This window comes from Lissotriton vulgaris, chromosome 1_1, assembly GCF_964263255.1.
Source record: "Lissotriton vulgaris chromosome 1_1, aLisVul1.2, whole genome shotgun sequence".
In the NCBI taxonomy this organism is placed as follows: Eukaryota; Metazoa; Chordata; class Amphibia; order Caudata; family Salamandridae; genus Lissotriton; species Lissotriton vulgaris.
The window spans coordinates 738425860-738439992 of NC_141685.1; the positions used below are offsets into that span (position 1 = coordinate 738425860).

At 43.6% G+C, this 14133-nt stretch overlaps 1 protein-coding gene across 1 annotated transcript in view; it reads left to right on the forward strand.

Moving 5' to 3' along the window:
• The window catches only part of LHX4 (LIM homeobox 4), a 43666-nt gene extending 36679 nt beyond the window's left edge, over positions 1-6987 (forward strand). Inside the window, exon 6 of the mRNA XM_086936355.1 lies at positions 1654-6987. Within this exon, the coding sequence (XP_086792481.1) occupies positions 1654-2048 (395 nt within the window). The 3' untranslated portion in view covers positions 2049-6987. The remainder of the gene's footprint in view (positions 1-1653) is intronic.
• Positions 6988-14133: the final 7146 nt, after the last annotated feature.

Sequence of the window (14133 nt, forward strand, 5' to 3'; positions counted from 1 at the left end):
TATACAGGTAGGAGGAGAAAGGTTATATGGTGAATGGAGAAACTGTACTGGAAACAAAGCCATGAGGAGAAGCAAGAACATTTAGGGTGGCAGAGGTGGAAAAGTATGGGTATGAGGCCATGGAAGAGAAAGTCAAACATTATAATGGAGCAGAGAGATACTAAAAGAATGGGAAATGGCCATGTAAGAGAAATTAGATGGATAAGGAGAGAAAACATGAGTATGGGAGCAGAGAATGTGTAAATGCAGGGAGCATGAGACTACCGTGAGGAAGGGACAAGATCATGGGCAAGGAATTGGAGGAGACTGGAGAAATGAAAGAGACCAAAGGGAAAAATGAAAGTAAGAATATTAGGGAACAGGGACATTATAAAGCTGAAGCAGTAAGAGTGGAGACTATGGAGAATAAAGGAAGAGACTGGATGGGAGGAGGATGACAGGTAGAATAAGGAGAGGAGCAGATTGGGAAATCATCACAGAGGAAAGGGGAACAGATTAACTGGCAGTAGAATGAAGAGAGGGCATAATGGAGATAAAGAGAAATGGAGGTGATGCAAAAGAAGGAGATGAGAGAGAACATGATGGAGGAGGCCAAAGTGATGGTGATAGAGACTAAGTTGCAAGAGATGGTAGATGGCGGATGATACTTTGGCGGGAATGAGGAGAAGCTAAAGAGAGGACAGGAGAGATCACAGAGGGGGACACAGCAAGATGATTTAGGAAGAGAAGCTGTATGCCTTGGAAATAAACCTACAGTGTGTGACAGGACGAAGGGAGGGAATGTGGTAAGATTAAGTGTTTCGGTGTGTAGATCCTCCTTTGCGACCACTGTGATCATGTGATTTGGCATGATCCTTTGCGATCATGCCAGAGTGTTTTTTTCAAGCACACAAAACAAGAGCTGATAGTACGACCTGCATCACCAATGCCTGTTGGGTTGATAACAGGGGCTGTATGATCAGTACTTGCTGAATTCCTTAGAGGTTCCATTTACCAAAGACACCAAGCTATGAAACCAAGAATGTAAGTTCCATTACCTGCTTGCAGTGACCCTCCCTCGTGGGGCAGAATGGAGCCCATGGGTTTTTACATTAGTTGTGTTGTGTCCTGAATTGGGACTGGACGTGATGTTGTTGATATGTTAAATGTGCGCCTAAACCTGGAGTACAAACATTCCATTTACTATATGTATAACTAGGCTGGAGTGATAATGACAAATACTATGTTTCCTCTATTCGTGCCTGCAGCAGTATTTTATAAAGCATTGATCCATGTTTCTGTGAGCATGTTGCCTTCCTCACTTCTATTACGCATTTGTAAGTCAAGCCATTTTGCTGTGCCCCTGCCACCTTTCTTTCTATCCTTGCATCTCACCCTCTGTTACCACACCCCTTACTCTTACCAGTTTTTCCTCTCCCTCTTACCATCTCACTGTCAAGTCTACTCTCGCTTCGTCTCAATTCTTCTTTTCTCCAATTGCTCCCCTGCCTTTTTTGTCTTGCTCTAGCCTCGACTCAGGTTAGGTAATGACTACATTAAATCACTGATTGCATGATGTCCTTTGGCACCCTAGCAGTATTAACTGAAAAACCTTCTTGTTGTGGTGGCTGGTTACGAGCTTCACCTTCATACCTCTTTTCCTTCCTTCCACAGAAGACCAGATTCTCTCTGAACTGGGCCACACCAATGGAATATATGGCAGTGTTGGAGACATCTCAGGTGGTCAGCTGATCAATGGAAGCTTCTCACTGGATGGAACAGGACAATCCTACCAGGATCTTAGGGACAGCAGCCCCTATGGGATCCCCCAGTCTCCCTCCTCCATATCTTCCCTTCCTCCACACACCCCTTTACTAAATGGACTGGCATACTCCATGGACAGCTCAGTGGGAGTACATGCACACGGAGGACAGGCAATGGGCCAGACACTGCGTGCCTTGGCGGGTGGCCCCACCTCTGATCTCTCCACAGGGAGTAGTGTTGGCTATCCGGACTTCCCCACGAGCCCAGCCTCCTGGCTTGATGACATGGACCACACTCCTTTTTAAAAGCTGCTTTCTCCTTCGCTTTCTTGGCTTCAGGAGTCAACAGAGAGACACTAGTCACTAGACCACAAACGGCCTTGGAGAACCCTACGAGGCTCAAAGTCCCAGCTACCGGCCCACTTTCTCTGCTAAGCAGTTTCCACGCATGAAGGTGTTTTCAATCAACCTGTGTGAGAGGCGAGTCTGCTGTGAGCACTGCACACTGCCCACACACCTGCACCGAACCATCTCAGCTCAAGGACTATATTGACCTTTCACCTAACACTGTTAATACCAAGAAAACCGCTTCTGAGACATCTGACACCAGTCATGGGTTCTGGAGCTTGGGAACACTGTCTGAGCACTTGAGGATTCCTAGGTCTCTAAAAAGCATGGTTGCTTTTCATAAGAGCTATCCGTGATGATAATGCCAGTACTCCAAAATGGAAGATGCAAGATAAGGGTCTTGGACAATCACATCAGTTAACCCCTTTCCTGCAATTTCCAGTTGTACCCTCTGGCTTTTGACATGATCTTTGATGAAGCAACAGGCCTGAGATAACCTGCAGCATTTTTTTAGATTGGAGAACACAGCTGCTATTTTCTCTATTGTAGCACCACCAATAATAAAGTGGGAAGTTGTATAACTCTGCTGCTAGGATCTGCACCACACATGCACATGCAGAAGGGTCCAAAATTGATCCCGGTCATATAGGACTGCACTGGCTACCTGTTTTTAAGTGAATAAAGTTTACGTTTCTCACACAAGGCACCATGTGGCAGGGCTCCACTCTTCCTACAAGACTGAGTTATTGCAAACATCTCTTCACTGAGCTTAAGTTCCTCAATCAAATAGGCGCTACAGGTACCACGCATACAAAAAACAGTAAAGCATGTGGACAAACCCAGCTTTACTGGGCATGTACACTTTACAACAAGCTTCTATAATCTGTTCACAACATCTACTGGAGGACTGGAAGATGCTCAAAAGCATGTCTCTTTCATGGCTTGTAAGACCGACAGTCTTACACTAGAAGGGCAGAGAACATGGGAGGCCTTTCTGGCGTATGAGCACTCTATGAACATGTCTAACATTAACATTATATTCCCTTTTTTTGGTGCCAATAATATATCCGCTAAAATATGATGGCACATAAATTCACTCAATTCTTCTGTATATCTGAGGGTCTACAATGAGCTGCATTACTGTGTTGGCCATTTTACAACACCAGTAAATGTTAGACACATGGATGTGCGTGACGTAGAGAGTAGTGGCCCATAGTGCAAGGCACACTCAAAAGCAGTTTGCATTTTGTCTCAGAGGCAAAAACTACATGTAACATCACTGCAAGATTCCACCACACAGACACTTTTCCTCAAAGACAAATTCAATCAAAAGGTCATTTGAGGAAAGTCCCACATGCTTATCTAAGAAATATGTTATCCCCTACCTGCACATCCACAAGAATAATCTACACATATCTCTAAATCAAGAGTAGGGGTCTACTGCAAGTTCATCCAAAGGAGACTTCAACTATAGGACAGTCTACAGGAAGAAGCAGTCATAGGTCTACGAATAAAAGGGATACACTACATATTTAGACATGAGCATGGCTCTTGCAGGAGAATACAAAGGATGTACGACAGACATCTATCTAAACGAAACCTCTTTCACAAGTGTAACAGAGGTTGTTTCTTACAATGGGATATAAAAAAAGACATTCCAATAGACCACCAATTTTAAGCAGGATTTGCCACTATTCCACACTGAGGCTGAATCATCCCATATACAAAAGAGGGAACTCTAACTGGTGTTCACAAATGCATAATCTTAGAACTGCATAGGAACAGTCCATCTACAGGGTCATTTTTGATGTAATAAGGAAGGATCACTTGAGGGATAATTTCAACAAAGACCCTTCTACTTGAGAGAAAGCACAGAGACACAGTCGCCAAATCAATCCCAAACTAGTTAATCCAAAGAAGCCTCTCTCACAGCAACATCTTAAAAATTAGATCTCTCATAAGAAAATCCGTACACAGGATTATTTACAAATGATCCCGTAAGAAAGATATCGGATAGGTGACAATCCACTGGGACTTCTATTAATTGTGTCTTATTGTAGGAACTGTTCCTTTTATCATTCCAGAGAAGGGACCCGCCTTTCGTACATATATACAGAAAGTCTCCTGTCAATGGTTTCAAGAAAATGATCTTCCAATGATGTATAAATAGGAGGGATCCAATCTTGAAGGCACATGCTAAGCATTAGATGGAGTTTTAAGTGTGTTCATGAACTTGAGTTTCTGTAGGTACATTAATATAGGCATAATCATACAAGTTTCCTCATCATAAAAGCAGTTTAATCCGAATAAGGAGGATAGAAGCCTGGGATTAGCTCAAGCTCACTGAGCTCATGACATACTTTGTGTTACCCTTACAGCTGTCAATGAGATTTCCTGTTATCACAGCAGAGTTTGATGGTACATCATCTTCACCCACTGCAGCAAGCAATAGGAAAGTTTGGTACCTCTGACGAACTTTCATGGTAAAGTTCTTAAATATCTTCTTTAGAGTGTCAAGGGGAAGTTTGCGATCACATACTCCCTCCTGAGTGGTATGAGGTTGTTGGTTAACAGTTGACAGTCATAGAGGAAAGTACATGTGAGATCCACAAAAACAGACAAGATGGTGGTCAGTGGGTTGTCTTTGTGAGAGGACCAGGTAAGAAGATGTATATGCAAAAGGATGATCAGGGAAAATGATGGAGAAAGATGCCAAAAAGAAATGCTATTGAGGATGTTACTTAGGGACAAGTAGCAGGACTATTGAGGTCTACTTAAGAGGGAAGAAAGGTGAGGTGTACTGAAGAAGCTGGCTAGTAAGGACTACTGAAGTAGTGATGAGGAGGCCCACAATGTAGGGGAGTAGTTGGTAATGGCTCACTGAAGGTTAGAGATGACCACCAAAGATAAGGATTCATAAGCACTGATAAAGAGAAGGATTCTGAGTGGAGTGGAGGCAGGGGAAGGGATTGTGAGAACATCAAGTGGAGATGGTGAGGAGCACGAAGGGGAGTGTAGACAAGTAAATCCATGAATAATTGGTTGTGACCAATGGCAGTGGTAATTTTCAAGTCTGTAAAAATGGTGTTGCTGAGGCTACAACAGTAGAACAAGTGAGAGTTACAGATGAGAAGGGGGATGCTGAGACTACTGAAGACAAATAAAAAGTTTTAAGATAATGGGTGAGCAGTTAAATAGACTGTTTGCTGATGTGAATTATTTGGGAGAACCATGGAACAGGATGGCTTACGTGAAACACATGCACTTTAACATATTGAATTGGTGGTTCACTATAGGCAGCAAATGGAAATGCATTCCACATATAGAGTACTAGATCATCAAAAAAGCACACTACTTAACTTGATTTCTGTAGTAAAACATACATACTGACATAATAAGCATGTTGTCTTTGGAGCTAGTAATCTTTCACATTTAAACAAATGTTTGCATGACTGCAGCTCCATGAGGACTACCTGATCTCTTTGACTGTATGTCAAATACAATCTAGCTGCTTGCCTCTCCAGATGGCCAGGCTCATCCTTAGTGGGCACAGTGTCATATTGGCAACATATTTGTTAATCGAGCCAACCTTGGCACAGTTCTCAAGGCATTAACCACAACTTAGCACAAGATCTTTCCCTGACAGGCTGTCCCACAACATGGCGACAGATTAATTTAAGACTGCAAATCTCTACAGTCTACAATCACTATGACTTGGGAGAATGAAGCTTATTTCTACCCAAGGCTTGATGAGCTCTGGCAGGGTCACCAAATTACAAATTCACAAATACAGTTAGATCGCTGGTGGCCACAACCACACATAAGGCACATTCACAAAATTTACCTCAATTCCACAGGCCCCTCTACTCTCTGCCGATGTAAGGCATAAAGAAATCTAAATATGCATAAAGAGGCATGAGGCATTACTAAGAAAACCTAGAATTCCAACCTCATCCCCACATTCGCTGGTATACAAATGAAACATTCACAAGTTGTGCTGGGTTTTCCAAGTCCCAGTGATGACACATGAAGCACATCATACATTGAGTTGATATGCTACAGATCCCACTGCCTTTCTAACAGAGCGTTTAGAGACATCTCTTATAGCTCGAGTGCCAACTGTCATGGCTATTGAATAGAGATACGGGACCCATCTCTAATCTGCATCGCACCTCAAAAACTCTAGCCATCTCTAGAAAGAGACAAGAGGCCTACATGTAAGGATAGAATACCATAGGCCAGTGACTCTCTAAGAGATTTTCCCAATCAACCATAATCATTTCCACTGGAGAGTATAAATCGCCATACTGGCCTGAGCTTCTTGGCACTGGGATAGTTTTGAGAGGTAAAGCAGCCCAAACACGAACTGTTCGATCTTCTTAGGACGAATCTGGAACCTGCCAAAGCGTTCTACTCTAAGCAGGTTAATACGACCATGAAAACAGCCACCAAGCAAAACCTTCAAATTGTATACTACATTATATATCAGATGATTGGGGACAACTTGCAGAAATGTCATAATATTGTGCCACATAGAAAAGGACTATGTGCAATGTGATATGGCCTCTGATGGAACTAAACGTAGAGACAGATCTGGACGATTTTTGAAGTGAGACACAAAAGGGAAACTATGTCTACATCAGATCCTGAATTTGCACTGGCCAGCTTGAGTACTCTGTTATGCACCTTTCAGGCCGTAGCTCAAGTGAGCCCTGTTTAATCCACATGGTCACCCTATTGTACGAAACAGTCACAAGCACTCTCCCAACCCCAGCCGTCCCTCCCCGCACTATTCCTTGTGTAAATTTTGTACAGTCGGACAAAAAGTCAGCGTCTTGTTTCCTGGATAAATATTGAAATGAATTGTCTATTTATTGCCATGTGTCTTTGAAAATAAAACTTGGTCACGGTGACCGTTGTGTTTGCAGCAGCTCCTGTGCACTCGCATGAGATGTGTTATATGGTTACAAAACTCTACATGAAATAAATATGGAACCTACTTTGTACATTTCCGGGTGCTGGGGGTTATTTAATCAGCTTTCTAGCTCTGCACTTCTTTTGAGTAATAACAGACAGGGTATAATGCATGAGCTTTCATGGAACACATAACAAGGCAAAGGACTACAATTCATCTCGTCAAAACTTGGAATATATGGCAGATTATTTACTAAAACGCTGAGCAGGCACTTAGGTGACGCAAAAAGCATCGTACATTTACCAACGATTTTTAAAGGTTTGCATGTGCACTACTAAATTACGTTGCATCACGTAGACACCTGCTCAATATTTAGTAAATAATGGCTCTGTAGAGCAACAGATGATGGAGGATGGATCCCTCCCCATCATGCCTGGAGAAATCTGGGCTACATGAAGTAGAAAAAGGACACCACTGCACAATGCCTTTTATCTAAAGAGAAGTGTCAAGATGCAAACTGTGACGGTATTGAGAACCTTGGCAGCATGGCCAGCGGATAACAGCGCCGCAGAAACTGAAGTGCACATTTCCATTGGGCAATTTAACCACCAGCACCTGTCTGAACGGCAAGAAAACAACATACACAGTAAGACCCATACTTTTGATGTACTTAGGGTCTGCAAAACAAAGCAGTCGAATAGGACTGTAGGGAAATGCAGAAAGAAGAGGTTGTGAGTTACTCGTCACAAGGTAGGCTCCAAGAGGGGATTTCTGAAATTAACAGTGTTTTTTGGAGAAACATGTCCACATTCAGGATTTTGGGTAGAACTATACTCTGCAATTAAAGGTATAAGGGGGAAGCAAAATGAAGGCCTTCCGTCGCCTAAGATACCTGGCTTGAGAGGGTGCAGAGTAAGGCAGTTTTTTCATTTGTTCCAGTTATGGATCGCGTAAAATGGTAAACTGATGATCAACTAGACACAAAGACTAACTGCAACTTCAGAATCCTGCTTACTCCAAGTTCATCATTTCTTCTTAAAGTACTCTCTTACATCACAAAACATCCACTCACTCTGACCTCCCAAAAAGCAGTAAAATACACACCCCTCTTCAGAAACACAAAGCACAGGACACAACAAACTTTTCCTTCACAATTACACCAGACTCATACCAAAACACATTTTCAACCAGACACAATAAGAAAAAAAACACTCTTTCCAACCAAGAACAAGGATACCATAGATAGAAATGGTTCAGGCCACCTCACATTCTTACAACCGATTTAGGTTTGGTTCATGGATCGGGAATACAGCCCGCAACACAGCTAGCACACAATACACTGTTGAACTCCCAATCAAGAACAGCAGCACCACCAAACAGACTAACTAGCACGCAATACTCCGATACCTTTCCAACCATGAATCGACAATGAGCCCTCTCCTTCCAAACAGAAACAAGGACATAGGCTATAAAAGGCTAGTGCATACGTCACAGATTGCCCCTCTAAACAGAAGCCCCAAGAGTATGCAATTCATCACCTTCCTTCCACACACTAACAGAGGCTTCACAAAAAAAGTAGCAAACAAAAACACTGCTTACAAACAGGAGCCATAAGCAATGAATAATGTTTTTTACGACAAGGGCAGGAACACCAAAGATTTCCAATCTCACACTACATAAATAAAATATATTCAACCCAGACCTTAGAAACCAGACAAAACAAGACACAGCTGAAAATATGATTCATAAGAAAGAAAGATTTAAGATTTCACTAAGAGAATTTGTTTACAAGGCAGAAATAAATATTTGTTGCATGACATAGGGCACAAAGGACGATAATGATACCTATATGATGGCCTCCAACACCGCACACCTCTAGTTAAAGTGTTACAACACATTATTTGATTCCACTCTCAAGCTGCTGTAAAATATGCTTGAATCTCATTCATCCCAAAAAGTTTCTCATGTGAGACTTTTGAAATGTACTAAGTAGTGTAAACGACCCTGGAGCCAAGTTCGAGGCTCTGTAATGGTCTTCAATAGGACGCTTCCAAAAACATTAGTCGAGTATGCACTTGACCTCTGCGTCTGAGGTATATCAGCTGATCAGTTCATAAGGTCTCTGCAAGACCAACAGCGCAATTTCTGCGGGTACTTCTCCTTTAGTATAAATTATTACAAGAAACGGTGCATCTCTACAGTGAGAACAGTTCCTAGTCTGTTCACCAAGTGCAATCTATGCTGAGTTTGATCCCCTGAACTATCTTGGAATTATACAGAAAGAAATTCAGGAGTGGTAGATGAGGAGTAAGTGGGACGGAGGACAGTCCATTGTGATATTGGGTGAGTTGCCTAGGGTAGCACTAGTAGCATGAAAATATATCTGCAATGCAATCACAGTCCATATCAGGGTAGTCTTTTCATCTCTGTTGCCACCATTCTTCAAAAGGTTAATATAAACAATTTTTCTAGCACAGTGATGTTTACCACTCTGATGCAACCACTGCATCTACCTCAAAGGCGTTTTCAACTCTGATGTGACCGCTCTTTCTACCATGGCATTCATCAAAACTGTGATGCAACCCAATTTTCCATCATGGTAATGCTTAACACTCTAGTGTGACCGTTCCACCAACCTTAACAACACGTTAGGTCTGATATGAAAATTCTTTCTACCCTGGTGGCTGTAGGAAATCCCCGTTTTCTGAGTGGTAGTCTCATCCATATTTTTCGCCTTTTGATGAACCCTATACTTTTTGGTGGTGTTAAAGCTCCGTGCAATTTAACCCTACTAACCAGTGGTAAAGTGTCTGTGCTACCCCTTTAAACATGATCGAATTGGCAAATTCCTCATTGGTATATTTAGCTTACTGAGAACTCGCTAGTATATGGTACAAGAAATGTACCCAGGACCTTCAAGTTAAATGTGATTAGTAGACTGCATATACCTATTGTCCACTACAGTAACATGGTTCAACAAGTCTTCAGATGTAACAGTGTAGCAGTGTAGCCTGACTGTGGCAATACAAAAACTGCATTTCAACCTGTAAAAATAAATGCTTTGTAGGGTCAAAACCTCCCTTTTCAATATTACAAAGCTACCACTACATCTCCCACACAAAAGGGTGCATGGTATTTACAAATAGGACATGTAGAAATGTAACTTTAATATGTCCCTACAGAGACTAGCACCCAAAAGCTATTTTCACTGGCAGGCCTAGTTGTCCTATGTAGAAAACCAGAGTGCAAATTAAAATCCTAATACTGGATCTTGGGAATGGGACTAGCTAGAAAAATAGTTAAATCATTATTTCTAATGTTTTTAAAAATCCAATTCAATGGCGAAGTCGGGGTTTTAACAAATGTTACAGAAAAGTAACTTTTAGAAAGTAAATTTTTCCTTGCTTGAAGTTCCTGGAGTCTAAACTTGCATTTGCTCTCCCACTTCTGCCAGCCAGGAATTAGCATTTGAATAGGTCTCAAAATGGTGCAAAGTGCCTCAGAGGAGTAAAACGTAGGCTGACTTGTAAAGGCAGAGATAACTCCCTTGAACCTGACAGAATATGCAGGTTAGGGCTACGAGCATCCTTTTTGACATTACAGTGTCAGATCCTACTTGTATGTCAATTCCTGCATGACAGGTCTGCTGTGTTTACATATAACACGTTGGCGTACGTAAGAAATTAGATTATTGGTTGGGGGGAGGAGGGAAGCCCTACTCAAGCAACAGCCTCGATCCTTGTCAGGGCGAACCAGAAAAGTCGCCAAAATAACCTGTTCTTAACCCTCTGGTGGCTTTTTTTTTTGTTGAAAATTTCTTTATTGTGCTAATGCATAGTACAGAGAAGCTGATAGGTCTCACATATACATTGAATATATTTACATCTCTGTGCCCTCTGCGCATTTATTATAACATTTTACAATTTTCTGATTTTTGTTCTCGAACTCCCCAAAACAAAGACTTAACCCCCCCCCTTCTTGCACACTTAGCATTTCGTTGTCCACACAACTCCGTTTCTGCATTACAATTCAAACATAATCAAGAATTTGCGTCGCATATTTTGCTCATTAACATCCGTCCTCTCTGTTCACGTGTGTACTTTCGCCTGATCATGTGACATACCACTTCCCTACAACCCTCCTTTCCATCCCGCTGACACATTACTTCTATAATAGTAGGAATCCAGTAGTTCCGTATACAAGGGCCTATTCCCCACTTTCCAAGTCTACTAGTGAGCCCGCACAAGCCTCAAATTCTATTAATATCGCCTCCCATTCTAATGATATATATGTTTTCCTCAGCCCTCTGCGTTCCTCCCGCCTCAGTTCCGTACCCTCTGCCTTGCTCCATCTCAGCACCTCATTGTACCATCCCTCTGGGTCCGGTGGCCTGAGCGATTTCCAGCGCATTGTTATCAATCTTTTCCCTAGTAAGAGCGCCAGATCAGCAAAGCGGGAGGCTGCGCTTCTCTTCCTTTCCCTGTGTCCGATACCTAGCAGACTGTATAATGGCGTTGAGTACGGTCTGGCCGGGGCCACCTTCGCCAGAATTGTGTGGATAGTTGTCCAATAATAACCTAGCTTGGGGCAGTCCCATAACATGTGAAGCAGTCTAGCATCATTCACCTTGCACCTGGAGCAGGAATCCACAGCGTCTGGGAACATGGCACGCAAAGCATGGGGGGTGAGGTACGCCCTGTGCACTATCATCAATTGAATACATTTGAATTGTGGGTTGCGGAATACTTTTTTGGGGAACTTAAGTATACTTTCCCATTCCTTGTCTCCCATTGCACGTCCTATATACCCCTCCCACCGTGTTCGAGTAGGTTGCAGTGTGATCGCCCTTCCATCTCTGATGCCAGCCGATAGCCACCTCGTCAGATGGCTACCCGTGCCCATCAAATACTGCATTGTGATAAGCGAGTTCGTGGGTGGTTCCGCCCCATCCCGTGCCCATGTCGAGATAATGTAACGTGTGACCTATGTGTGCAACAGGAAGAACGTATCGGGGGTATGATGCAGGTGAGTGAAGTCTGTGTGTGTCATTATAATGTTCTTCGCGAAGAAGTCCCCTACCTGGGTGACTCCCGCCTGCTGCCATCCCTGGAGCGCTCGTTCCGTTAGGACACCTTTTCCCCTTGGTAGCCCCAGCAGTGGGATAGAGGGAGCATAGGATGTCGCTGCGTTAGTGTATTTGACCGCTTTCTTCCAATGCTTAAGAGCTAGTGTCAGGAGGTATGGCGTCGTGGCCGGTGTCTTGGCGTCTGGCAACAGCAGTCTATGTAGAGTGCCCCTATTCCTGTCCATGTCAGTCATGCCTATTTCATGTAGGTTACGTCCCGCTAGCCAGTAGGCTAGCCACTGGAGTTGACAGGTGTAACCGTAAGCCATTACATCTGGCACCCCCATACCGCCCCTGTCTGTGGGGAGCTAGAGTTTAGCCAGACTGATCCGGCGCCTACCATTCCCCCAGATCAATTCCGTCACAAGTGTGTTCAGAGATCTGAAACAGGACAATGAAACTACGATAGGCAGATTAGTGAAGAAGTACAGCAGTCTAGGTAGCACCACCATTTTGGTAATTGCCACCTTTCCGGCTATTGACAGGGGTAGTGTGTTCCAGAATTTTATTTGCATTTTAAGCGCAGTAATCGCTTTACCCAAGTTACCATCCAAAAGGTCCTGGGTGTTCCGATACACCTGTATGCCTAAGTATTTAAAAGTCGTAGGTGCCACCTTGAAAGAGTGCGGTAGAAACCTATTATGTGTGGTGTCTAAGGAGGTGTTAAAGCCGTAACCGTATGACTTAAATTCCTTAATCATTAGTCCAGATATTACCCGGAAGTCTTCAAATATTACTGGGAGTGGCTCTAGGCCTTCCGTCATGTCCTTAATGTATAAAATAATGTTGACAGCATAGGCCGAAACTACATGGGATGTGGAGTGTCTCGATATCCCTTTCGCTTGCGCTAGCACCTCACTCAGCAAAGGCTCTAGGGCGATTATGAATAGTAACGGCAATAATGGGCATCCCTGTCGTGTCCCTTTCTGTATTTCTATTTGCGCTGATATACACCGGTTAGTTCGAACATGCGCCGTGGGGTGTAGGTACAGTAGTGTTACCCAATCAATGTATTCCTGGGGAATGCCAAATTTGCCCAGTATCCTAAACATGTAATCCCACCTCAGGGAATCAAACGCCTGCTTGAGGTCTAGGGAGATGCACCCTTCATTGTTATTTCTGGTACCCTCAAGATTCATTACTGGCTCAGTCTCCTGAGGTTCAGGGCAGTGCTCCTGTCTGGTACAAAACCACATTGGTCGGAATGTATCAAGTCCGGGATATACTGGGACAATCTCGAAGCCAAAATCTTGCTAAGGATTTTGTAGTCCGTGTTTAACAGGGACAAAGGCCTATAGTTTTCCAGCTGCAGTGCATCCCTACCAGGTTTGAGGAGGGAGTCTATTAGCGCCTGTAATGTGGTAGAAGGTAGTGTGTGAGATTCCATCGATACGGTGTATAGCGTATGCAGTCGCTGGGCCAATGTGTCAATGTACGTCATGTAGAACTCGGCCGGTAGGCCGTCAGTCCCTGGGGCCTTGTTCCTAGGCAGCCCCTTGATGGCCTGTCTAATTTCGGCCAGGGTTACTTTGCCAGCCAGTTGTTTCCGCTGGGCGTCCGTGAGTTGTGAGATGGGTACATCCGTCAGGAAGGACTCCAAGTCTGCGTCTGACAACGGTGCATGTGAGCTATACAACTCCTTGTAGTATTCCTTGAACGTGTCGTTGATGTCCATTTGTGTCTGGACTATTTCCCCCATCCTGTCCCTCACTTCCACTATTGGGGCCGCCGGCGGGGCGTTACGCACCAGTCTGGCCAGTAGGGGACCGGATCTATCCGCCTGTGTGTGTTGCCTGCATGTAAATTCCCTATAGTCTATTACGCGCAATTCCTCCAGCAACTCTGCGTGCCGTATGTGAGCTTCCTGCAGTTGCGTCAGATTGCCACCTGCCCCTGCTGCCTCATTTTCAAGCATAGCTAGTGTGCCTTCCACTTCCTTAAGCTTGTCTATTACCAAGTATTTGATGCCCACTCTTGTGCTCATTGCTACACCCTGTATGGTC